Source organism: Embiotoca jacksoni, unplaced genomic scaffold, assembly GCF_022577435.1.
Source record: "Embiotoca jacksoni isolate LCO1_2020_lvr unplaced genomic scaffold, fEmbJac1.0.p SCAF_75, whole genome shotgun sequence".
In the NCBI taxonomy this organism is placed as follows: Eukaryota; Metazoa; Chordata; class Actinopteri; family Embiotocidae; genus Embiotoca; species Embiotoca jacksoni.
Genome location: NW_027185431.1, coordinates 5,001 through 28,040, shown reverse-complemented (window position 1 = coordinate 28,040; position 23,040 = coordinate 5,001). Strand labels below are relative to the sequence as shown.

General features: G+C 44.8%; 1 protein-coding gene across 1 annotated transcript in view; it reads left to right on the top strand.

The window, feature by feature from the left end:
• Window positions 1-16,369, top strand: part of LOC138215418 (piezo-type mechanosensitive ion channel component 2-like) — a 33,459-nt gene extending 17,090 nt beyond the window's left edge. Inside the window, exons 18-55 of the mRNA XM_069177543.1 lie at window positions 405-562; window positions 665-841; window positions 921-1,034; window positions 1,654-1,854; window positions 1,936-2,140; window positions 2,363-2,464; window positions 2,813-2,990; window positions 3,074-3,160; window positions 3,927-4,083; window positions 4,584-4,680; window positions 4,846-5,011; window positions 5,616-5,705; window positions 6,042-6,130; window positions 6,213-6,278; window positions 6,381-6,502; window positions 7,355-7,475; window positions 7,583-7,648; window positions 7,855-8,021; window positions 8,214-8,722; window positions 9,874-10,179; window positions 10,255-10,356; window positions 10,935-11,091; window positions 11,200-11,382; window positions 11,462-11,642; window positions 12,202-12,301; window positions 12,381-12,528; window positions 12,618-12,705; window positions 12,789-12,915; window positions 13,114-13,272; window positions 13,556-13,703; window positions 13,812-14,000; window positions 14,169-14,261; window positions 14,339-14,505; window positions 14,702-14,818; window positions 15,068-15,147; window positions 15,240-15,453; window positions 15,561-15,702; window positions 15,844-16,369. Coding sequence (XP_069033644.1) covers window positions 405-562; window positions 665-841; window positions 921-1,034; window positions 1,654-1,854; window positions 1,936-2,140; window positions 2,363-2,464; window positions 2,813-2,990; window positions 3,074-3,160; window positions 3,927-4,083; window positions 4,584-4,680; window positions 4,846-5,011; window positions 5,616-5,705; window positions 6,042-6,130; window positions 6,213-6,278; window positions 6,381-6,502; window positions 7,355-7,475; window positions 7,583-7,648; window positions 7,855-8,021; window positions 8,214-8,722; window positions 9,874-10,179; window positions 10,255-10,356; window positions 10,935-11,091; window positions 11,200-11,382; window positions 11,462-11,642; window positions 12,202-12,301; window positions 12,381-12,528; window positions 12,618-12,705; window positions 12,789-12,915; window positions 13,114-13,272; window positions 13,556-13,703; window positions 13,812-14,000; window positions 14,169-14,261; window positions 14,339-14,505; window positions 14,702-14,818; window positions 15,068-15,147; window positions 15,240-15,453; window positions 15,561-15,702; window positions 15,844-15,945 — 5,675 coding nt within the window. The 3' untranslated portion in view covers window positions 15,946-16,369. The remainder of the gene's footprint in view (window positions 1-404; window positions 563-664; window positions 842-920; window positions 1,035-1,653; window positions 1,855-1,935; window positions 2,141-2,362; window positions 2,465-2,812; window positions 2,991-3,073; window positions 3,161-3,926; window positions 4,084-4,583; window positions 4,681-4,845; window positions 5,012-5,615; window positions 5,706-6,041; window positions 6,131-6,212; window positions 6,279-6,380; window positions 6,503-7,354; window positions 7,476-7,582; window positions 7,649-7,854; window positions 8,022-8,213; window positions 8,723-9,873; window positions 10,180-10,254; window positions 10,357-10,934; window positions 11,092-11,199; window positions 11,383-11,461; window positions 11,643-12,201; window positions 12,302-12,380; window positions 12,529-12,617; window positions 12,706-12,788; window positions 12,916-13,113; window positions 13,273-13,555; window positions 13,704-13,811; window positions 14,001-14,168; window positions 14,262-14,338; window positions 14,506-14,701; window positions 14,819-15,067; window positions 15,148-15,239; window positions 15,454-15,560; window positions 15,703-15,843) is intronic.
• The last annotated feature ends 6,671 nt before the right edge of the window (window positions 16,370-23,040 follow it).

The window sequence follows — 23,040 nt, the reverse complement described above, 5'->3', positions numbered from 1 at the left end:
CTGATTGCACGGAGCGGGAGTGGGAGCGGGTGACTGGCAGAAAACAATAACAAACAGACCGGGGAATGACAGAAAACATGAGGAGAGGTGATTGGGGACAAAACAGAGGAGCAAACAGTAGGAGCAGACAGAAATCCTGACACAAAATAAACATTGTATTTGTATCGTGCTGCGTTCAGGAACAGCTACAGAAGTGAAAACAGCTCGGTGGTTACTCTCTTTCTGCTGATGGAGACTGTTGAGGCTGAAAAGTTTCACACTCACTTGGTGGACCAGTATGAGTTCACCATCCTGTACCCATAATGCACTGCATGTTTCCATAGTGACAGAGTGAACACACTGATGCACTGATACCAGTGAGTGTTAATACACTATCAGAGAGCACTCTGGTTTCTGCTCCTCAGTGCTCATCTCCTGGAAGTTGGTGGTGGACCGTCTCTCTGTGTTGTTCCTGCGCCTCCTCCTCTCCCTGCAGCGCCTGCAGTGCCTCCTCTGGTGGCTCTTGGAACTGCACATCGTCAAAATCGTCTCCTCTTACATCATCTGGGTCTCTGTGAAGGAGGTCAGACCTGTCTGTCTGTAACCTGTCTGTCTGTCTGTCTATAATCTGTCTGTGTGAAAGTCTTTATGCAGGTGTGTGTTTAACCTGTCTCTCTCTCTGCAGGTGTGTGTGTTTAACCTACTGTTCGTGCTCTGTGTGGGTGTGGCTTTGCCGTGCAGGAAGTGGCGCCCCCTGCTGTCAGGAGTATGTACAGTGTGGACCTGTGTGGTGGCCGTCTGCAAGATGTTGTACCAACTCAATGTCGTCCAGCCAATCAGATACTCCTCCAACTGCACCATGGTAACCATGGCATCACCAGCATACCTGTCTGTCTCTGTGTAACCTGTCTTTCTGACCTGCGTGTCTTGTCTTTCTGTAGCCAGGGAACTCCAGTATCGACCTGTCTCGCTCTGTTTTGTACTCTGCTCCTGTTGACCCCGCCCAGTGGGTGGGGCTTCACAAAACAGATGGAAAACTGCTGGACTACCTGAGGGTGAGGAGTGACATCACAACCCATCATAGCAAAAACAATAATAATCCTCTGAGAATCACAACATGGGGGAGAGGCTTGTGCATCTCTGCACTGCTAGGAATTGGGTTGTCATGGCAACAGACACCATTAGTCTTTCAGCAGAGGAGGGGCCTGACAGAGAGTCGTTAATAACCCCCTAATGAAACTAGGGCCAATCAGGTTGATGAATGGATGATGGATGATGGATGGATGACAGATGATCGATGGATGGATGACGGATGGATGACGGATGATGGATGACGGATGATGGATGGATGACGGATGATGGATGGATGACGGATGATGGATGGATGATGGAGGGATGATGGATGGATGACGGATGATGGATGGATGATGGATGGATGATTGATGGATGGATGACGGATGGATGACATATGATGGATGGATGACGGATGGATGACAGATGATGGAGGGATGATGGATGGATGACAGATGATGGAGGGATGATGGATGGATGATGGATGGAGGGATGATGGAGGGATGATGGATGGATGACGGATGGATGACGGCTGGATGATGGATGGATGCTGTAGCAGTATTGGTTTGAATGAATTAGCATCATGCTAACCTGTCTCAACAGTACAACCTGATGATGTTAGCGCTGTTAGCCTTCGAAGTGACCATTTACCGACACCAGGAACTCTACCGCCTCCGCTGTAACAAAGTCCCGCCCCCCACCAGGACGCTCTTTGATGACATCACAAGACGTCACCTGGACAATGGTGTGCTGAGCTGTGTTAAATACTTCCTTAACTACTTCTTCTACAAGTTTGGACTAGAGGTGAGACGCACACATGTTGGCATAGCAACAGGCTAACCTGTTCTTGTTTAAAAACATCCCACCTGTCTGTCTCCGCCTCAGACCTGCTTCCTGTTGGCCGTGAACGTGATTGGTCAGCGGATGGATTTGTTTGCCGTTGGCCATGCCATTGGCCTCATCACTGTCCTATCATGTCGTAGCAGGAAGTGCATCACCTCAGTGTGGCCGAGGTACTGCTACTTCCTGTCGGGCCTGCTGTGCTTCCAGTACCTGCTGTGCATTGGGTTCCCTCCTGCTGCCTGTAAAGGTACAGATCCGCCTGAAGTCAACGTGTTGGGATTATTTACCCCAAGTAAAGTTTGAAAACACCAACATACAAACTTTTATTCTGAAAAGATTAAAGTCTTTTGTTTTTTTCTGGTGAAATTCATGAAAACATTTTTAACAAATTATGATAACTTCTTGAGGAGTCTGAGGAATTTCCTGAAGAATGTTTTCACAACAGGAAATGTGTGTTTGTGTATTTCAGATTATCCCTGGAGACCTCTGTCCTCCAACATGGACTCCAACGTGGTGAAGTGGCTCTTCCTGCCCGATCACCTGACACCACCAAACCCACTCTTTCTCCTCTGTAAGACCATCATCATCATCGTCAGGTTCAGCGATTCATATTTTATTTGAGCTGCTGACTCTCAGGATTGTGAAGACACGACTTCATGGAATTAAATTAACAAACTGAAAAACAAAGATTCTTATTTAAGTCTCAAGTTTAACTCGATACAGAAAATGTTGAATCGGAGTTTCTTTTTTTCAAAAACAAAAACAAAAAAACACAAATAAACGTTTAACTTTAAATTTACAATGTTGTTTAAAACTTCAAAATTCTGATTTGACTTGAAAACCAGATGTTAAACCTGAGATTACAAACACACGTGTAGTTTCTTTTACATTTCTCTTTCTGGGTGTCCGGACCTTTCAGACGACTTCCTGCTCCTCCTTGGGGCGTCGCTGCAGCTGCAGGTGTTTGAGGAGGAGCTTCAGCCGTCAGTTCAGACGCTCGCTGGAGACAACAGCGAGATGGACGAAGACCACGGACTCATCTGTGATCCAATCAGACGACTCCGTCTCAACACGGTGCCTGACTTCATGCTGTGCAGGTAAACCCCACCCACCGGGCCACCTGCTCACCTGCTCACCTTGCTCACCTGCTCACCTGTCTCTCTGCTGTCTGTGTGTTCAGGTCTTACCTTGACATGATGAAGGTTATCATCTTCAGCTACATGTTCTGGTTCGTCCTCACCATCATCTTCATCACTGGGACCACCAGGTGAGGGGGTGGCGCTACAGGCCGGTGTCCGGAGTCTTTATCAGACAAGTCAAACAGACCCACAGTCTGAATTTTACCAAAGACAATGTCTCTAAACCTGAAAAGATGAAATCAGAAGATTCAACGAACTAAAAGAAATCTGTTTCAGATCGAGGTCCTGGATTAAACCTGAATAAAGTCCTGATTCAACTAAAAACTTTCTCATCAAAATAGATAAAAATAGAGATAAAAGTTTCAACAAAACTGTTAAAAACTTAAATGTCCAATATTCATAACAAGATCATTTAGAAAATATATGAAATATATTTTAAGATTATAATCTCAGATTACAAATTTGTTAAAAATGTTTTATTAATCCTACATTCAAAATTCAAACCAGAAATAATTGTTAAAATAAAATCTAAATGTGAATTTAATTTCTGAACAAATATTGAATTTCCATGTATGTAATTATGTGCATAGGAGGACAAAACATTAAATATATGTGGAAACAAAATGTGAAACCTGTAAAACATATTAACATGTATGTTCACAACATATAATACCAAATAAAGATCCATTATATAAATAGTTTTATTAAATGTCTGTGTTACATGCATGTTAAAACCTCTGTCCTCAGGTGGTGGTATGTAATATAAGCATATTAAGTATATGTTAACATCTCTTTAAATATAGAGGCATATTATATGTTTCCATATAATAAACCTGACTGTGTGACAAACTGAAACAGGACATTGAAGCTGATCATGTTATTGATCTGCTCCAGGATCAGTATCTTCTGTATGGGTTACCTGGTGGCCTGTTTCTACTTCTTGTTGGTGGGCGGAGACCTGCTGCTCAAACCAGTGAAATCCATCCTGCTGTACTGGGACTGTCTGATTGGCTACAATGTGTTCGTCATCACCATGAAGAATATTCTGTCGGTGAGACTATTTATCATCATCATTAATTATATTATTATCACCATCATCGCCATTATTATCATCATCATCATCATCATTATTATTATTATTATTATTATTATTAACACCATCATTATCATCATTATTATCACCATCATTACACATCAAAATCATCATCACCATTATCATCATCATCATCACCATCACCATTATCATCATTATTATCACCATCATCATTATCACCACCATCATCATCATCATCATTATCACCACCATCATCATCATCACCATTATCATCATCATCACCATTATCATCACCATCATCACCACCACCACCATTACCATCACCATTACTGTCATCATCACCATCATCACCATTATCATCATCATCACCATCATAATCACATCATCATCATCATCATCATCAACATTATCATCATCATCATCATCAACATTATCATCATTATATATTTACTAAAGTATTTAGTCACACAGCCTGTCTCTCTGTACCTGTCTGTCAGATCCTGGCCTGTGGTTTCATCAAGTCGTTGGTGTTCAATCACTGTTGGTTGATTCAGCTCTTCAGTTTGGCCTGCACCATCAAAGGATACACCAAACGTATGTAACCTGTGTGTCTGTATCTCAGTCTGGCTTTCTAACCAGAACAAGTCAGAACGAGTCAGAGCTGGGAGTTAAAACAGAGCAAAGCTGCAGAGGATGGGTGAGACGGCCTATTTTTTGTGTTGTTGTTCAGGTGTTTGTTTACATGTTTATTGTTTACAGCCGAGCAGCAGAGCAGTAAACAGTGTGAGCTGCCAAGTGACGAGGCCGGGATCATCTGGGATGGAGTCTGTTTCTGCTTCTTGTTACTGCAGAGGAGAGTCTTCAGGAGTCACTACTTCCTGTATGTGGTGCTGGACCTGCAGAATACACAACTGCTGGCCTCCAGGTACATACTCAATAACACACTCAATAGCACACACTCCTTAACACACTCAATAGCACACACTCCTTAACACACTCAATAACACACACTCCTTAACACACTCAATAACACACACTCCTTAACACACTCCTTAACACACTCCTTAACACACTCAATAACACACACTCCTTAACACACTCATTAACACACTCAATAACACACTCAATAGCACACACTCATTAACACACACTCATTAACACACTCATTAACACACTCAATAACACACACTCCTTAACACACTCAATAACACTCCTTAACACACTCAATAACACACACTCCTTAACACACTCAATAACACACACTCCTTAACACACTCAATAACACACTCCTTAACACACTCCTTAACACACTCCTTAACACACTCATTAACACACTCAATAACACACACTCCTTAACACACACATTAACACACTCCTTAACACACTAAATAACACACACTCCTTAACACACTCAATAACACACACTCCTTAACACACTCAATAACACACACTCATTAACATACAGTCAAGAACACACACTCACACAATTTCACCTGATGTTCATGTGTGTGTGTGTGTGTGTGTTCCAGGGGAGCGGAGCTCTTTGAGGCGTCCACGGTAAAAGCCGTCAGAGCAAGACTGGAGGTGGAGAAGATGTCCATGGACCTACTGAAGAGACAGTAAGACGGTCCAGATCATTTCAGTCCAGACCGAGTGTAAACTGTCCTGACCAAGACTAAACCGACCAGACCGAGTCTAAACCGTTCCGACCAAGACTAAACCGACCAGACCGAGTCTAAACCGTCCCGACCAAGACTAAACCGACCAGACCGAGTCTAAACCGTCCCGACCAAGACTAAACCGTCCAGACTGAGTGTAAACAGTCAAGACCGAGTCTAAACTTGGACTTGGAGTGTGTTCAAGCATCAGATCTTTTCTTCTTTGATGGTGTCTAGCGGTTGTTGGTGGAAACACCTGTCCTGTTCTGAACCACTTACTGTCTCTGTTGCCCCAAGGATGGAGAGAATTAAATCTCGACAGCAGAAGTTCCGAAAAGGAAAAGAGAAAATGTTGAGTTTGACACAAGACAGCTCCCATACCGATGGTATGTAAACATCTTTTGTCATGGTAACAGACCGAAATCCTTACTTGTCAATCAGTGAATTGATGAGTATATTTTTGTGTAGGTCAGGAAAACCTAAAGGGCCAGCGGCAGAAGGAGTGGTGGAGACCCTGGGTGAACCATGCCTCCAGTGAGTCATGTGACCTCTGACATCATCAGTCTCACCTGTCGGTGGTTGTTATCATGTTCAGATTACTAGCTGGTCTTCAGTTGACTGTCTGCTTGTCTGCAGTGGTGAGGAGTGGTGACTACTACCTGTTCGAGACAGACAGTGAGGAGGAGGAGGAGGAAGAGGACAAGAAAGAGGAAGAGGAGAAGAAGGAGGAGGAGCTTCCTGAGAAATCAGCCTTCCAGGTGAGTGTTTACCTGAACTGCTCTCTGAGCTGCGGTGTTTTCATGTTCCATTTATCCGTTTAGTGCAAACGGAGCAAATTCAGTTGCCGCGGAAACGTCCCGTAGTCAATACTGTACTTTAGTACTTTAACTCAGTACTGTAGTACTTTAACTCAGTACTGTACTGAGGTACTCGTACTTCCTCTCTTCTACATTTACCTGCTACAACAGAACTTTACAACATATACAGAGAAACCAACAATTCATACGTAAGCTAGGAAGGAAAACTTTTAACAGAGAACATCTGTTAACAGAACAGGAGGTGGAGAACATCTGTTAACAGAACAGGAGGTGGAGAACATCTGTTAACAGAACAGGAGGTGGAGAACATCTGTTAACAGAACCGGAGGTGGAGAACATCTGTTAACAGAACCGGAGGTGGAGAACATCTGTTAACAGAACCAGAGGTGGAGAACATCTGTTAACAGAACATCTGTTAACAGAACATCTGTCAACAGAACCAGAGGTGGAGAACATCTGTTAACAGAACCAGAAACTGAAACAACTAGTTTTAAGTCATTGTTGTGACTATAAATCAAATAGAAATAAAGAAAGTAGAACTAAAACAAAATAGAACTGAAATAGTTCTACTTCAGTAACCAGTGAAGCATTTTAATATTAATATTAATATTAATATTAATATTAATATTCACCGATGAAACTTAATTAACATAAACTGATGATGTCACTGTTTGATTAAAGTCCTGAATCAATCAGACAGAAGAGTTCAGTCATGTGTGATGAGGTCATGTCATAGACTATATGTGAAGGTTCGTGTATGTAAACCTGAGTCATGTTTGTGTTTTCTGTCAGTTCGTCTATCACGCCTGGATCACGGACTCCAGAACCGCCATGAGAGCCCGAAACAACCTTGAGAGGAGGAGGAGGAAGAACTCCTCTGAACAAAGGAACAAGATGGAGGAGAGGAGAGGAGGTGAGGAGGGGGAGGAGGAGCATCTGATATCCTGAACTTGTCTCTCCTGTGTCCTCATATGTTCTCGAACTTAAATGTTGTAAATGTTTCTGATTCCTCTTCATCAGTTGAAGTCCTAGAAATGGAGGAAGACGAGGAGGAGGACGAAGAGGATGAGGAGGAGGAGGGAGCAGGTAGAAGGAGGAGGATGAAGAGGAGGAGGAGGAGGAGGAGGTAGAAGTTGGAAGTAGGAGGAGGAGGAGGAGGAAGGAGGAGGTAGGAGGAGGAGGAGGTAGAAGGAGGAAGAGGTAGGAGGAGGTAGGAGGAGGTAGGAGGTCTGTCTTCACTGTCTCTTTAAAATGTGTCTTTGATTGACGACTGACAGCTGATGTTGTTTCAGACACGGTTCTGCGTCGGTTCTCCAACACACTGCGCTTCTGTTGGGTTCTGCTGTCGGCTCTGATGGACTCTCTGACTGCCTGGCTCAGCGGCTTGTGTCAGGAACACATCGACATCTCCACCGTCCTCCGCATCGAGCGCTGCATGCTGACGGAGCAAGCCAAGCAGGTAGACCACATTCAGGACCACATTCAGGACCACATTCAGGACCACATTCAGGACCACATTCAAGACCACATTCAGAACCACATTCAGAACCGCATTCAGGACCGCATTCAGGACCGCATTCAGAACCGCATTCAGGACTGCAGGACTCTCCGTGCAGCAGGTGCAGGATCTGACGAATCTGGTGTTTTTCAGGGTCTGGTTCCTAGCAGGGGGGCCATCAATGTTTACTACCAGCAGCAGATGATGAAATCCTCCAGAGAGTCTGGTTTGGACTACACTACCCACGATGCAGAGCAACAGGCCTCAGCAGAGGGAGGAAGGGAGGAAGATGAAGGTTCAGGAGGCAAAACAGCAGAAGAGAAACTAGGACCAGAACCAGCTGAACATAACACCAAACCAGGACCAGAAACAGCTTTAACAGATCCTGCAGTCAGTGTTCCAGGAGGACAGTCACCTGAGACAGAACCAGGATCTAGACCAGATTGCCCCCATGAACCAGAGGAGACCCCATGGGTAACAGAGAGTCCAGCACCTGGACCAGGGACACACGGAGACCCCCCAGTGGAAGAAGAAGGTTGCCCAGAATGCCAAGTGGCCAGAATCAGCCAAAGGTCTCGACCCAGACTGTCGAGGATGGCGAGAGTCCGATCTTCGTCGTCTTCGTCCTCCTCAGAGGAAGATGGCATCCGCTGGACTCACAGGTTTGTTCCCTGAAGACAATCAGTGAAACTTTGTCCGCTTGTTGTCTGGATTGTGTTCCTGTAACTGAAAACGGACAACAAGAGTACCAACCCGAAGGACCGGATCAAACTATACAAATATTCATCTCTACTTCAGTTCTATGTTGATGAACAACCAAAGAATTCTGGTTGTGATTTTAAAGTGATTTAAACAGATCAGTCAGAAGTTAAAGGTCCTGTGAGCCGGTCCGGTCTCGTGGTTCTGGTTAAAGAGTTCAGAACAGTTGTGACCCATCAATAGATTTAATCTCTTCATGAAAGCAAAGCATGTAACAGTCTCATTAAGAGTTCAATCAGATCTTATTTGTAAGTTCAAGCTCCATGGAGACGACAGAACGAGGACGTAGAACTAATAATAACAGTATTAATGATTAATGATACAGGAGGGTCCATCAGGAGTACAGATGGTTCCTGAACGCAGCACGGTGGACAATAAGGTGATGAGGAAGTTTTCCGAGTTATTGATCACCACGTCAGCATGACTGCTGGTACATAAACATTAGTGATGTCATCATCAACCTGAGTCAGAGAAACATCAGATTCTAGTTTCATCTGTCCCTCGTGGTCCTTCCCTTCCTGCTCGATTCAGTCTGTGTTCTTCTTGCTGTCCACCAAGTTTGTGTCAAGAAGTCACAGGGAGACCAATCCAGTGAGAAGGAGGGGCGGAGCTACGATTGTGTTCAATGCGCTGAGCGAAACAACGACATCACAGAAAACCCACCTGGTGTCTCCTGACCTGACGCGACTTCTTTGGTCTCGGACAGTGAAGCTCCGCCCCTATTGAAACATGATGTCATCACGTGTCAACACCTCGCCCGGCTCATAGCTTCATTGCCGTAGACTTTCTGAACATTTCAAGGATCTCTGTTGACCATTTCCAGAGTTTGATATAAAACCTGATGTTTCTCTGTTTCAGGTTGATGATGACATCATTAATGTTCTCGTACCAGTGGTCAAGTTAACGTGGTGATCAATAACTCTGAATACTTCCTGATGAAGGCTGTTGATCCTCCCGCTCTGTGCACCGTGATTGGTTCTTTTTATTCCAAATAAGAAAACAAAATAAGAATACTTTAGTTTTTCTTTCCTGTTTTGTTTGTGTGTCTGAACAGTGGTGGAGAATCGAACCAACATCTTCCTGTTGACACTCAGCCGGCACGCCTCCTTCCTGCCTCCTCCCCTGTCTCCCCCTCCTCCCTGCTCCTCCCTCCCTCCTACAGCCTTGCTCTGGGCCTGGACCTGCAGGAGGTGGAGGAGGTAAAACTGAGGATGGGGGAGGCGGGGTCAGAATTCAGGAAGCAGCTGCAGGCTCATTCTTCAGGAGAGAGAAGCGACTTCCTGTCTGACTCGGCCTCCACTTCCTGTCCGCTGGCGTCTCACACTCAGGAGCTGACAGCGAGCGAGCTGCTGAGGAACAGGTGAGGGCAGGTGAGTCACAGAGTGGGCCACCTGTCACCTGCGTACACTTCACACTGCGTCCCTCTTTGTTTCAGGACTTTCTATGACAAGGAGTTAGAGGCATCAGAGCGTTTCTACGGCAACCAGCCCCAGCTGCTCCAGATGTGCTACGCCCTCTACAACATCCTCGCAGCCAGGTAAACTGCTGGACAGGTGAGCTGCCACTGAAACTAAACCCTCCAGATCCGCATCCCTCAGAACCACCGAGTCCAAAACCTGCACGTGTTCATTCATTCAAAATCAGATTACAGCGTTCATATGCCACAGGTGTTCATCGTTTTCCCTTTGGCTGCAGTGCTCTCTAATAATAATAACAATGATAATAGTAATAATAATAATACTATTGATGATGATGATGATGATAATAATAATAATGATCATATTAGCAATAATAATAATAACTATATTTTATAAACAGCGTTACTAAGTGCCGCAAACATGATCCATATAGATCAAACAAACACGTCAGTCTGGTGAGCCCTTCGGAGAACAGGAGGAAGCGTCTCTTTACTTCCATCTGGAATTCTTCCCGGGGGTCAGAGGTCATTTGGTTCTCACTCAGGGACAACCAGGACACTGGTTGGAGGTGGAACGTGGATCATCAGGTCCTGTTACAATGAAACTCTACCAATGAAGGTGTTCTAAAGAACCGGGCAGCCAGCTTCATCTGAGTCATGCTTCAGTGCAGGCCTGTGAACTTTGTCTTGTCCCTCAGGTCGGAGACGGTGTGTTACCTGGTCATCGTGTTGAACCACATGGTGTCTGCCAGCTGTCTGACTCTAGTACTTCCTGTTCTGGTGTTTCTCTGGGCGACGCTGTCTGTCCCGCGACCCAGTAAGATGTTCTGGATGACGGCCATCATCTACACGGAGGTCGGCACCACGTGGCGGATTCACAGAGATTTATTTAATCTGAAACAGCAGGTCTAACTGTCTGTCCACCTGTCTCTCTCTCTATCTGTCCACCTGTCTCCCTCTCAGGTCACCATCGTCATCAAGTACTTCTTCCAGTTTGGTTTCTTCCCGTTCAACCAGAAGTTGGAGGTGGACCGGTCCAAACCGTTCCACCCTCCCAACATCCTGGGTGTGGAGAAGAAGGAGGGCTACGTTCTGTATGACCTGCTGCAGCTGCTCGCTCTCTTCTACCATCGATCCATCCTCAAGGTGAAGTACTGATGACATCATCAGAGTCGTACTGAAGGTAAACTCGGACTAACTTCGCCCTCCTCCTCATCCTCCGCAGTGTCACGGACTGTGGGACCAGACCGTGACCGTGGAGACTGACGCCGTCTGTCACCATGAAAACCAAGCCAGCTGCACCCAGGGTAGCTCTTCCATCGATGAGGCGGACCCCGGCATCACGCTGCGACGGCGAGGCCGGAGACGAATGCGCTCCAGCTCCACCCAGCTGCCCTCTCCTGCAGGTCAAATTGAACACACCTTCATGGCTGCTGATCACAGATTCATTCAATTGATCAGTTTTGATTTAAAAGAAAGTAACGGGGCCACAGAGGTTGGTTTATTTTTGATACTGATGCTGGGCTGGTCCAATCAGAGGAGCAGTTACAGAAAAATCACAAACATGTTTCAGAAATACTTCTCCATCTGTCTCCATTCATTTTGTTTAGTCAGAAGTCTGTTGATCAGATCAGAGTGAAGGTCGAACAAACTATACTGTGATGAAGACAATATACTGTGAGTCACAGATGGTTTAAACCCCAGTTTTCCATGGAAATGAATCAGCAGAGTGATGATGAAACGTGCCAGTGGATGAAAACACGGACCTTCATGTGTGATAGTGGCCGAGTCAGTTTCCCTCCACTACTGATGGAGCAGACTGGATGGAAGCAGGTGCTGATGTAACGTCTTTCTGTTGCAGCAGGAGGAGACAGAAGCTGTTTACTGACCTGAGGAGGACAGTGGACCTCTGAACGTGACTGTCTGCAGGTGAAGCTGCTGATGTTTTGTTCTTGGTGTTTCCAGGAAGTGACTTCTCCACGGCTCAGCAGCCCGGCAGGTTCGATCTGCTGCTGCAGAAACTCCGAGAAGTTTCCATCCGAGCCAAAACGTTCTCCGTCAGCAGGTGAACTGCAGCTCACCGTCAAACTGCTGTTCTTCTTGTTAAGGAACAATTTTACCCATAATCCCCCTCTGTCTGCCAGGTGTATGTCTCTGTACCGTCCGCTCTGCTACTTCTTCAGAGCTCTCGTCCAACCAGAGTACAGCGCCGTCACAGATGTTTATGTCCTCATGTTCCTCGCCGACACCGTCGACTTCATCATCATCGTCTTTGGCTTCTGGGCCTTCGGAGTAAACTTTGATTTCTTCACCGTGTTGTTCAGTCGGAAACTTCCATCAATCTCTGGACTTCACTCTGTTTTCTTCTGTTCAACTTCCAGAAACACTCAGCAGCTGCTGACATCACTTCCTCCCTCTCAGAAGACCAAGTTCCTGAAGCGTTCCTGGTGATGGTCCTCATCCAGTTTGGTATGTCTACCCCTATCCTGTCTGTCTGTCTGTGTGTGTACCTGTCTGTCTGTTTCTTTACCTGTCTGTCTGTCTGTCTGCAGGTACCATGGTGATAGACAGGGCTCTTTATTTAAGGAAGACAGTTTTGGGGAAGTTGGTCTTCCAGGTAGTTTTGGTTTTCGGGATTCACTTCTGGATGTTCTTCATTCTGCCAACCGTCACTGAGAGGTAACTCACCTTTACCTGCTGCCTTCCTAACGTGATGGAGGTCATTTTAGTTTGTGTGATGCTGCTATAACTTTTGTTTTCACAGTGGTTGTTTCTGTTGTAAAAACTGTGCTATCTTCAGCTATGATAAACTTCTGCAGACGGACCACCGCTGTAAATAACGTCTGTCTGTCCGTCCGTCTGTACATCCCTCTGCAGGCGTTTCAACCAGAACCTGGTGGCTCAGCTCTGGTACTTTGTCAAGTGTGTTTACTTTGGTCTGTCAGCCTATCAGATTCGATCTGGTTACCCAACACGAGTTTTGGGAAACTTCTTGACAAAGAGCCACAACTACCTCAACCTGTTCCTGTTCCAGGGGTGAGTGCCAGCCGAGCTTAGCACAAAGATTGGAAGCACCGGGAAATGTTAGCCTCGCTCCCTGAAAAGAGAAAAATAACTCTCCAAATGATGTTTGCGCCAAACAGAACTCTGTTTAAAAATGCGCGTTGTCACAACAATGTGTTTTCTGGTTGTGAAATCACTTTACGGTCTGTCTGCCCACCTGTCTGTCTGCCTACCTGTCTGTCTGATCACCTGACTGTCTGATCACATATCTGCCTGCCCACCTGACTGTCTGATCACCGTCTCTGTGCACCTGTAGATTCCGCCTGGTTCCCTTCCTGACTGAGCTGAGGGCGGTGATGGACTGGGTGTGGACCGACACCACGCTGTCTCTGTCTTCATGGATCTGTGTGGAGGACGTTTACGCCCACTGCTTTGTCCTAAAGTGCTGGAGGGAGTCTGAGAAAGTATGAGTCTGTCTGTGGCTACACTTTTATACGTCATTGTGTATTTATTCCTCTATTTGGACTGAGAAGTGAGTATATATTACAGTACTTGTGTGTATTTGTTCTCAGAGGTACCCGCAGCCTCGCGGGCAGAAGAAGAAGCGGGTGGTGAAGTACGGTATGGGCGGTCTGATCGTCCTCTTACTCATCTGTATCGTCTGGTTTCCGCTGCTCTTCATGTCGCTCATCAAATCTGTCGCTGGAGTCGTCAACCGGCCGCTCGACGTCTCTCTGACCATCACACTGGGAGGCTTCCAGGTGAAAACACCTGGACACTCACACACCTGTAGGGATACACACCTGTAGGGATACACACCTGTTTGTTCACAGAAGTAGAAGTCACTGCTGCAGCCGTTGTTATTGTTGACTATATCAGTCCTGAATGTTTTCCACTTGTTTGAATCACGTTGTTGTTGTTGTTGACAGCCAATCTTCACGATGAGCGCGCAGCAGAATCAGCTCCGAGATGTCACTGAGGAAGACTTTAGCCTCTTCATCAGCTCCTATAGCTACACACCTGTACGCTCTCTGCAGTACTATTACACAAAGTTTATAGTAGTACTCCTGGCACTAACATTGTGGCCTGTATTTCCCAGAGTGCCTTGCAATTTCTGGAGGCATACGGTCATGAGGACGTGACGGTGGCGGAGCTTCAAGGCAGCAGTAACTCTCTGTGGACCATCAGTCCCCCCAGCAGGCGGTACCTGAGCCAGGTCCTCAACCTGGACCACTTCCCCCTGACTGTCTCCTGGACTGTGCAGAGGTAGTCTGCTCTCCTGATCAATGACCAATCATCAATCATCATTAGTTAATATTAGAGGCAGTAGTAAGGGAGCAGTAATAGGAGGTATTTGTAGTAACTGTTGTAGTACATTCCCTTCAGCGCTTCAACATCCAACAAAATAATCCATAAATCATCCAACAAAAGAAAATATCCTAAAAACGTGTCCATTTAACAGGAACCTCAGTCTGGGGGCGAAGGCGGAGCTTGCGTCAGGTAAACATGTGACCTACCTGGACGATCAGACTCGCCTGGAGCTGATCTCGCTGCTCAATGGAACCAGGACACTTCCTGTGTGAGTGTCAGGGCGGTACTGTATACACGGGGGCGGGGTTTGTCTGGGAGTGGGGTTATTCACACAGTATCAGACAGTTCAACAGGTTTGTTTCTGTGTTTGCAGGGACGTTCAGACATTGACAGCAGCTGTAGTCTTATTCAGGAGTGATTTTTACACTAAAAGACTACAAACATGTCTGACAGTGCAGCAGACTTCCTGACAGCTCTGCCTGTATGAAGCTAAATGTATTTCTGTCTCTGTTGTCAGAGTGATACAGGAAGTGTTTCCATCTTTCATTCGAGCTCCCAGCGACTCCAACGCTAAACCCATCGAGCAGCTCTACTCAGGTTTGTACCTCATCTTCTGTCAGCACCTGAGGAACCACCTGAGGAACCACCTCATCCAATCACGTTCAGTCTGTCTTCTCTCCTCCAATTAGACAGCCGATACAAGGCCATCCTCCTAGCCCTAGAGCGGTCAACCAATCAGAGCAGAGAGATCCAGGAGTGGTGGATTGTCGACCAACCAGCTGCCAGCCTGGTGCCTTTTGGGGGTGGGGCTTCACTCAGTGAGAGGAGGGAGGCGGGACTTCAGCTGTTTGTGTTCAGTGATAAAGTTAGTCCTCCGAGCCTGGGGTTCCTGGCTGGATACGGGTACATGCTACTTCAAATACTGCAGTAACATGAATGAGTTGCCATCAATGTGTACTAATTAATGCTAGTCATTGTGTTATCCCCCCCCCCCCCCCCCCCCCCCGTAGGATCATGGGCCTGTATGCCTCGGTGGTTCTGGTCATCGGGAAGTTTGTGCGGGAGTTCTTTAGCGGGATCAGTCACTCCATCATGTTCGAAGAGCTGCCCTGTGTCGACCGCATCCTCAAACTCTGCACCGACATCTTTCTGGTATACACACACACACACACACACACACGCACAGGCGGGGCGCCTCTGACATGTCATTGGACCACAGCATGAGTCAGCACCTTGTCAGCCAATGAGATTGCTTTTGATGCTGTGATCTGATGTGATGTTTGGTGTTGTCAGGTGAGAGAGACAGGTGAGCTGGAGCTGGAGGAAGAGCTCTACGCCAAACTCATCTTCCTCTATCGATCACCGGAGACTCTCATCAAATGGACGCGACACTGAACTCCTCGACTGGCACAGCAGTGATTAGAGCCTTCTGTTGACATCATCTGCAGTGACATCACGGACTGTGACATCACCAGCTGACATCACAGCTGTGAACTGAGCACCTTGTTCTGCCAACATTCTTCAAGTGTTCCACAGAGGACGTTCTTCACACTCTCCAGATGTTCTGTGAAGACAGAAGCAACTGATGGTGAAACGGCAACAGTGACGTTAGCGCAACATTTCTGTTTCCTCCTTATTGATCATTTAGGACATCCTGGAAAACCTGGAACTCTTTTCTGCAGCCTGTCGTTCCTCCATAAGTCCTGGAAGTGAAACAATGAAAGTCCTCATGATATTAACAATGCTCAGCGACTGATCTATAAACAGGAAGTGATGTCATTAATGTCTACTGTTTACACAATAAAAACTGTTGGCTTCACATCTGTGAAGAGTTCTTTATGTGACTGACTGACTGAGCTGATTAAATAGAAATATGAAAATGTTATACTTAAACATGGGTTAGGATTATGTATAGGGGTGCTGACCAGAAATAAAATAGCAGATCCTCAAATAACTTCCAGAGGAAAGGTGGTAGGGGTCTGAAAGTTGGTGTGTGTGATTGTCCTTAGGCCCCATTATGCCTGTGGTGATTTTGTCATGAGTTAGGGTTGTGACCGGAGTTTTGGTCATTAGTTATGTAGCCCATGCTTAAAAAGCGATAGCTGGCATGGAAAGGGTTAATACGATGTTCTTTGATTGACACCGTGATGGGCCAATGAAATGACCTGTTGTGGTGCGACCTGGCTAGTAGGCGGGTCTCCACCTTCCTCGTAAGCTGACCTCGGGCCTGTCACTCAGCGGCTGACCTGTGGCCTTTCACGTGCAGCCTTATCTCCTGCTTCGACGGCTTAAACCAAACACAGAGGCTAAGATTCAACCTTGTTATCCTGTCAGAGCATACAGCCATTCATTTCGATCCACGGTGAGTCGGAGAAATTCAGTCAGAAGTTGATGACAGCAGAATACATCGACTGACACGAGCGGAAAAAAAAAAAAAAAAAAAAAAAAAAATCCAGTAGCAGCTATGCTAACCTTTGCAATGTTAAATGTCATAGACCAATGCTAATAGTGTTAGCATGGCGCGTGAAGGAAACGTGGCTCTGTGCTCGTGAACTATGAATGCGTGTAAAGGTCACGTGTAAAGGTCACGTGCTGTTCCTGTGAAGACATGTTTCTGTAGAGGAGAGATTTAACGAAAGCTTAGCTTTATAATTGTTTATTTTGTTAGTTTTATTCACTTGTTTGAGTTTTCCTCACGGAGCTTAATTCACTGCTGAAATTATTTTGTGTTTTGTGTGAAAAGATATCAGATTGATGAGTGTTGTCTAACACCATAAATCAAGGTCATTTCTGGTTGTGAAGACCAATAACTTTAAAGTTAACACTTTTCTATGAATTCAGGTCTGAACGTGAGCTTCAAGAAGTAATGAGTTGTACAACAGATGATGAACAGTGTGATTGAACCACAGGTTATTTTAGCAACGCTAAGTGCAGCAGCTGAATGAGAGCTGTGTGGATGTAGTTGTTCATGAATGTGTGATCTGTTTATAGGTTTATAGTCCGGCTGCTAAAGAAGAACATCCAGCTGCAGAGAAGATATTCCGGTGAGCTGGATGGTGACTAACCACGGGCTGCTCGGACAGTAACGGAGCTCAGCGATTAATGCACTAACTGACAGTCACAGACTGGACCCGAGACATTTATTTATTTCATTTGTCTACACTTTATTATTTAGAGTTTGTTAATTTTGTGGCAATTTTGTACTGTAGTTGGTTTAATACAGCTGAAGAGTTGGGGTTAGGATAAGGGATTATAACCACACCGAGGTGGGCCCTTCTTGCATAAGTTTTGGGTGAAGATTGAAGGAAAAAGGTTTATTTCACTTCATTCTTCTGCATTTTCCGACAGTGAAGATGGGCTTTGGGACAGAGGTCAAAGGTCGAGGGTTCAATGTGACCGATTAGTTGGACAGTCTCAAAAGAAGTGAGAACCTGCTGGACTTTAGAAAAAGGAATGAATTAACGGGTAAGTTTATTCATTTTGATTTTCACATTATCTTAATACTGCAGTGTCTCTTTAAATGATCTTCCAAACAAGAATCACAATGAATTACAGGTTTCAGTGATTAAAACCTCAGAAGAGTTGTGAATAACTACTGAGTGAATCATAGTTTGGTCTTTTGGTCATTTGTTCTTTATTCCTCAGGATATCTCCAGATTGAAGTTAAACAGACATGCAGGTAAAGATGGACAACGTTTTGGTTTAAAACCCAACAGGAGGTAAGCTGAAAAGAGGCAAAGCTGTGGACTATGTAAGTATTTAAAGTTAACCCTGCAAGGTTTTCTATTAAAGTTTATTTTTGATGTTTCCAGGACAGAGACAACCAACACTGGAGACATCATCTTTTCAGTTTCCTCTCTAATAGTTTTGTTCTTTCTTTTCAGATGTCCCGTCCTGTTACTCCATTTCTCTGCTGTGATTGTCGGCCCCACTGACAGTTGATGTCTTTTATTTCTATTTGTCCTTTTCTCTCTGCTGCCCCCCCCCCCCAACCTGTGGAGGCAGATGTCTGCTGTGATTTGATGGTAAATAAATTAAATTTGAAATCACTTTTGTTCCTGCATCTCTCTGCTTCAGGGGGAGGGGAGGGGAGGGTGAAATTTAATATTCAGTGTGATTATTATCACATAGCTTCAGTACATATTTCATATCAGGACACTACTGTATTTGTTTTAATAGGTTTATTTCCAGGTGAACAAGTGTCTCTGCAGATTTTCTTGAAGTTTCCTCCTGGGCTGCTCTGACAGGATTCAGCAGCTGTGAGCTTCGTCTCCTTCTGCTCTTCTTCTATTAACAAGCAAGCGGTAGACTGAAAAATAAAGAGGCTGCTGGGAATATTAGCAATGTTCACACACACGCCAGTTTAGTGAAGAAATAAGATTGAAATAGTTTTGTTAGGTAAACACATTAAAATAAGAGGATCCTTCACATGAACTTCCATCCAGCTGCTGAGACCGATCACCTGCTGGAGAAACGCTGCTCCTCCTCTGAGGTTAGTCAGTTCAGCCACATGGTCATCGTTCCTGAAGAGATTAAAACCAAGTGCTTGTTATTTAAATGTTTCTCCACACATTAAAGTAAAGTGTGATCCATGTAGTTTAAATGTAGGAGTGCTGCCAACAGCTGCTGTACTAAACAGGGGAACTAAAGTTAGTGATTGTAACGCTAGCTGTTTGTGCTGTAATAAACACACCTTTGTAGATTGGTATAAAGTCCTAGCTCATTACACAGCTAAGAAAGGGTTAAACAAACAGCTTAGGAGGACATGGAGGTGAGAAGAGGAGGACACAGAACAAGCAGACAGGGGACTGGGGACACAGGAGGAGAGGAGATCGGGGGCAAAACAGGGAAACTGGACTCCTGACAAGGATTGTCTATTTATTGAGGCAGGAAGCTCACCTGGGCCTCTTTCCTGCACACCTGAGCTCAAGCTGAGGCCTGCCTTGGTTTGGTGGTGATTTAGTTCGGCTCCCTTTGTTTTAAAAGATTTGTTAAAAAATATGGTTTTATTAGTGAAGAAATAAAAAGATGAACTTTGTCTTTTAGCTCTTGAGACCAAATAAAATCAACTATTCTTTTTAACATATTAGTCTTTTGTTTTGTAAATAGTCTCCAGGCAACTGCATGTTCTAAACTGAGGGGAAGGGCTTTGTTTCAGGCCTGTAAATGATTTGATTTTGTTTGTAAAATGTGTTTGTAAAGTATATTTTTATATTAATCAATTTTTTTTCTTTCTTTAGTTATTTTAGCAGATACTTATGAGAAATCAGCTACTGTTATTTTTTTTTTTTGCATTAAAACAGTGTGTCTGTGTTTGGCCTGCCAGGGAGAAGGAAATGGTTCCAGTCTTTATTCATGTCTTGTGTGAGTTTGTTTAAGTTAGTTTATTTTGTAGTGCTGTGAAATGGTTTGGTTTAGTGGATTAGTTTGCAGTGATGATTATTTGTTGTACATGTTATTTCCAACCAGCCTCCCTGACTGCAGTTTGGACCCACATTCTTGATTTGTTTGGTTGTTAATTTCTGTTTGATTTTATTTTTGTATTAAACAGTTATTTCAGGCCCTTTATCATTCCTGGTGTTTAGTTTTATCATCCAGTCACCTGGATTGTCTCCATCAGTCTGAATTTCCAGTTTATTGTGGCTCCTGTCTATTATCACCTGGTCACAGCAGCAAAAGCCTTCAGAAGTAATTCCTCCACACGTCTTCCATCCCAGGTTAAAATAAGGTGAGTTGTGTCAAAGGTGTTGTGGTGGCGGGGTGTGTTTAGCTCAGCTGCAGGAGGTGGAGAGTGGGAGGAGTGGTTCAGGGAACAGTGCAGGCAGGTGTAATGAGCACAGCTGACCTGAATACAAACTGATGAGCACAGCTGAGCTGGATGTAGACTGATGAGCTCTCCCCTATAAAGGAAGCAGGGAGAAGGAGGCTGAGGAGGAAGGGGTTGCAGGAGTACATTGGTGTATGGACCAGGCAAATAAAAGCACTTTACACCTGAACGTACGACAGAGCGTGTCATCTGTGTCCAGGAGAGACCCGGTAGCACCAACCTTGTTACAGGTGTGTGTGACTGGTTAGAAGTCACTTGTGTTGCTCATTGTGTGTTAATGGCAGCAGAAGTCTGTTCTCTCTGAAGTTGTTGTAGTGCTGCTTGGTTGTGGTGGTTGTCTGGATGGAAGGAAGGAAGGAGGTATTTATTTGAGTTTGAACTTGCTCCATTGGGCAGCTCAGATCACAAACAAGACATTTTGTAATGTTTGTAATATGTCATAGGTACGTTCCTGCTCTGGACAACAGTGCTGGTTGAAAGTTGGGGTGAAACAAGCAACATGTAAGAACTGCTCCACTGATTATATGTTTAAAGGTCATCTTCATATGGAAATGGGGGAAGTCCCCAAAGTTCAGCCCATATAGATGAGTTTTGAAGATAAATTGTAATCCATCCACTCACAGTCATTACACAATGACATCATCCTTTCTACAGCTAACTATGGTTGCACATGACTTTAGCATAACCTGCTTTCCAACCCTGTGATTATGTAATGCTTAATAAGAGTTACTATAGAATTAGTGTTAGCATTGGGCTAGTGACCTTTATGCAGATTAATTTTGACCTAAACATACCTGATACATAAATAAATACTTAAAAACACAGAAGTATTTATCACTTGGACATATTTACCAGTTTCTGAATGCACACAGTGAAACTGTAGTAATCCCCCGTCCCGTCCCGTCCCGTCCCGCCCCGCTCTGATTGGTAGATTGATTCAGTCGGTATAATGAGATCTCTCCTGAAAACATGGAAACTGTATTAGTTGTTATTGTCTTGTTTTTTCATAGTCTGTCTGTCTGTCTGTCTGCTCGCTCATGTTTTTGGCTGCTAGCTTGTTGAGCAACACTGTAAACTCTTCACTGACATCACTGAGTAACTCACCTGCTGTGATCATAAGATGATAGACATCATTAATAATATCAATCTGGTACTTTACTACATTGTTAACAGTGTTAAGATTTCTCTATTAGTTCATTACTGAGAGGTTGAACTGTTGGTTGTAGAAGTGCTAACGAGGTGACAAAAAGTTATCAATGTTTGTAAACACATGAAACATGTTTTCTGTTGTTTGAATCATTTGCATATTTTCTGTCCCGCTGACCGACCACCCCCCCCCCTTTTATTCCCCCCCCAACCACCCGAACCCGCAACGGACCGAACCGACACAGAGTTTCGTCATGACTGAGTCCATTCAGTTTGACATAAACTTAAAGGAAACACATGTCATTTATAGCACTGTTCAGTCATGTCCTTATCACTCGTGGCGCTTGTTTTATTTCACAGCTCCAGAAAGACACAAATACAAGCTTAATAATGCAAAATATTACTACTGCTTGCTCTCATACTTTTTATCAACGCCTAAGTAACGTTGAAGTGGAACTAAATACTCATGAACATGGGAAATATACTTTTCCACTTCATCCAATCAGAGACCACGATCCTCCACACAGTACTCAACCGGCGTCTGCTGCACTCTGGTGGACACAGTGGAGAACTACATGAGCTGTGAAACCTGCTTTCTCAATTCCTGGGTTGTAGTTGCTATGTTCGGTGCTGCTTCTCTCCCCTGAACACTGTTTATCTGCAATCATGTAAAACAGACATTCTTAACTGATATTCATAAGCTCAAAAATTAAATGCTCAAAGTATTCAAGTGTCCTACTGTTCTCTGGTGACCGCGAACCTGTCGTGTGATCACTGTTTTGTCATTGGTTGGTTGAGGTGTCAATGTGTTGCTAGCCAGACTTCTTGATTGTGGAACCTATCAGGATGTTCGAGGGGCGGAGCTAACCGGCAGGAGAGCGCGAAACGGAGAAAGACAAGCCGACACACGGAGGGGAAGCTGCGACAGAGACATTGGAAGGACCACAAAAAGGTTATTCTTGTCATTAGTTCAAGTCAGAGAAATACTTTTGTACACATATATGGTTCGTTCATATAACAAAGTTCACCATGTTGGCCGAAGGAAAACACTTAAGTGCCGCTGAGTTCTTTGCCACGTGCGTGTACCATTGTGCTAATGAGCAAGTGGCTTCACCATCTCGGAGAAGACAGCTGGAGTGTATGGCGGGAAATCACATGTAGTTCGTACTAAATATTACAGATGGACACAAACGCTTGATGTCTTTCCTCGGAAGATTGGGACCGACACCAACTGTGAGTACTCACTGCACGTTTTCTTTCTTTGGGGTCATGCTGTTAGCTGTCATGCAGGTGGAGCGGTTAGCATGTTTAGGGTTTAGTTTAGGGTTAGGGTTTAGGGTTAGGGTTTAGGGTTTAGGGTTTAGGGTTTAGGGTTAGGGTTAGGGTCAGGGTCAGGGTCAGGGTTAGGGTTAGGGTTAACAAACTGATCCCCCCCTCCGAATGAACGGTGGGAAGGTGGAGCACGGGCCTTCCTCCAGGTAGGTCTCCCAGTCCAACCCCATTTCTTCCTGTCTTGC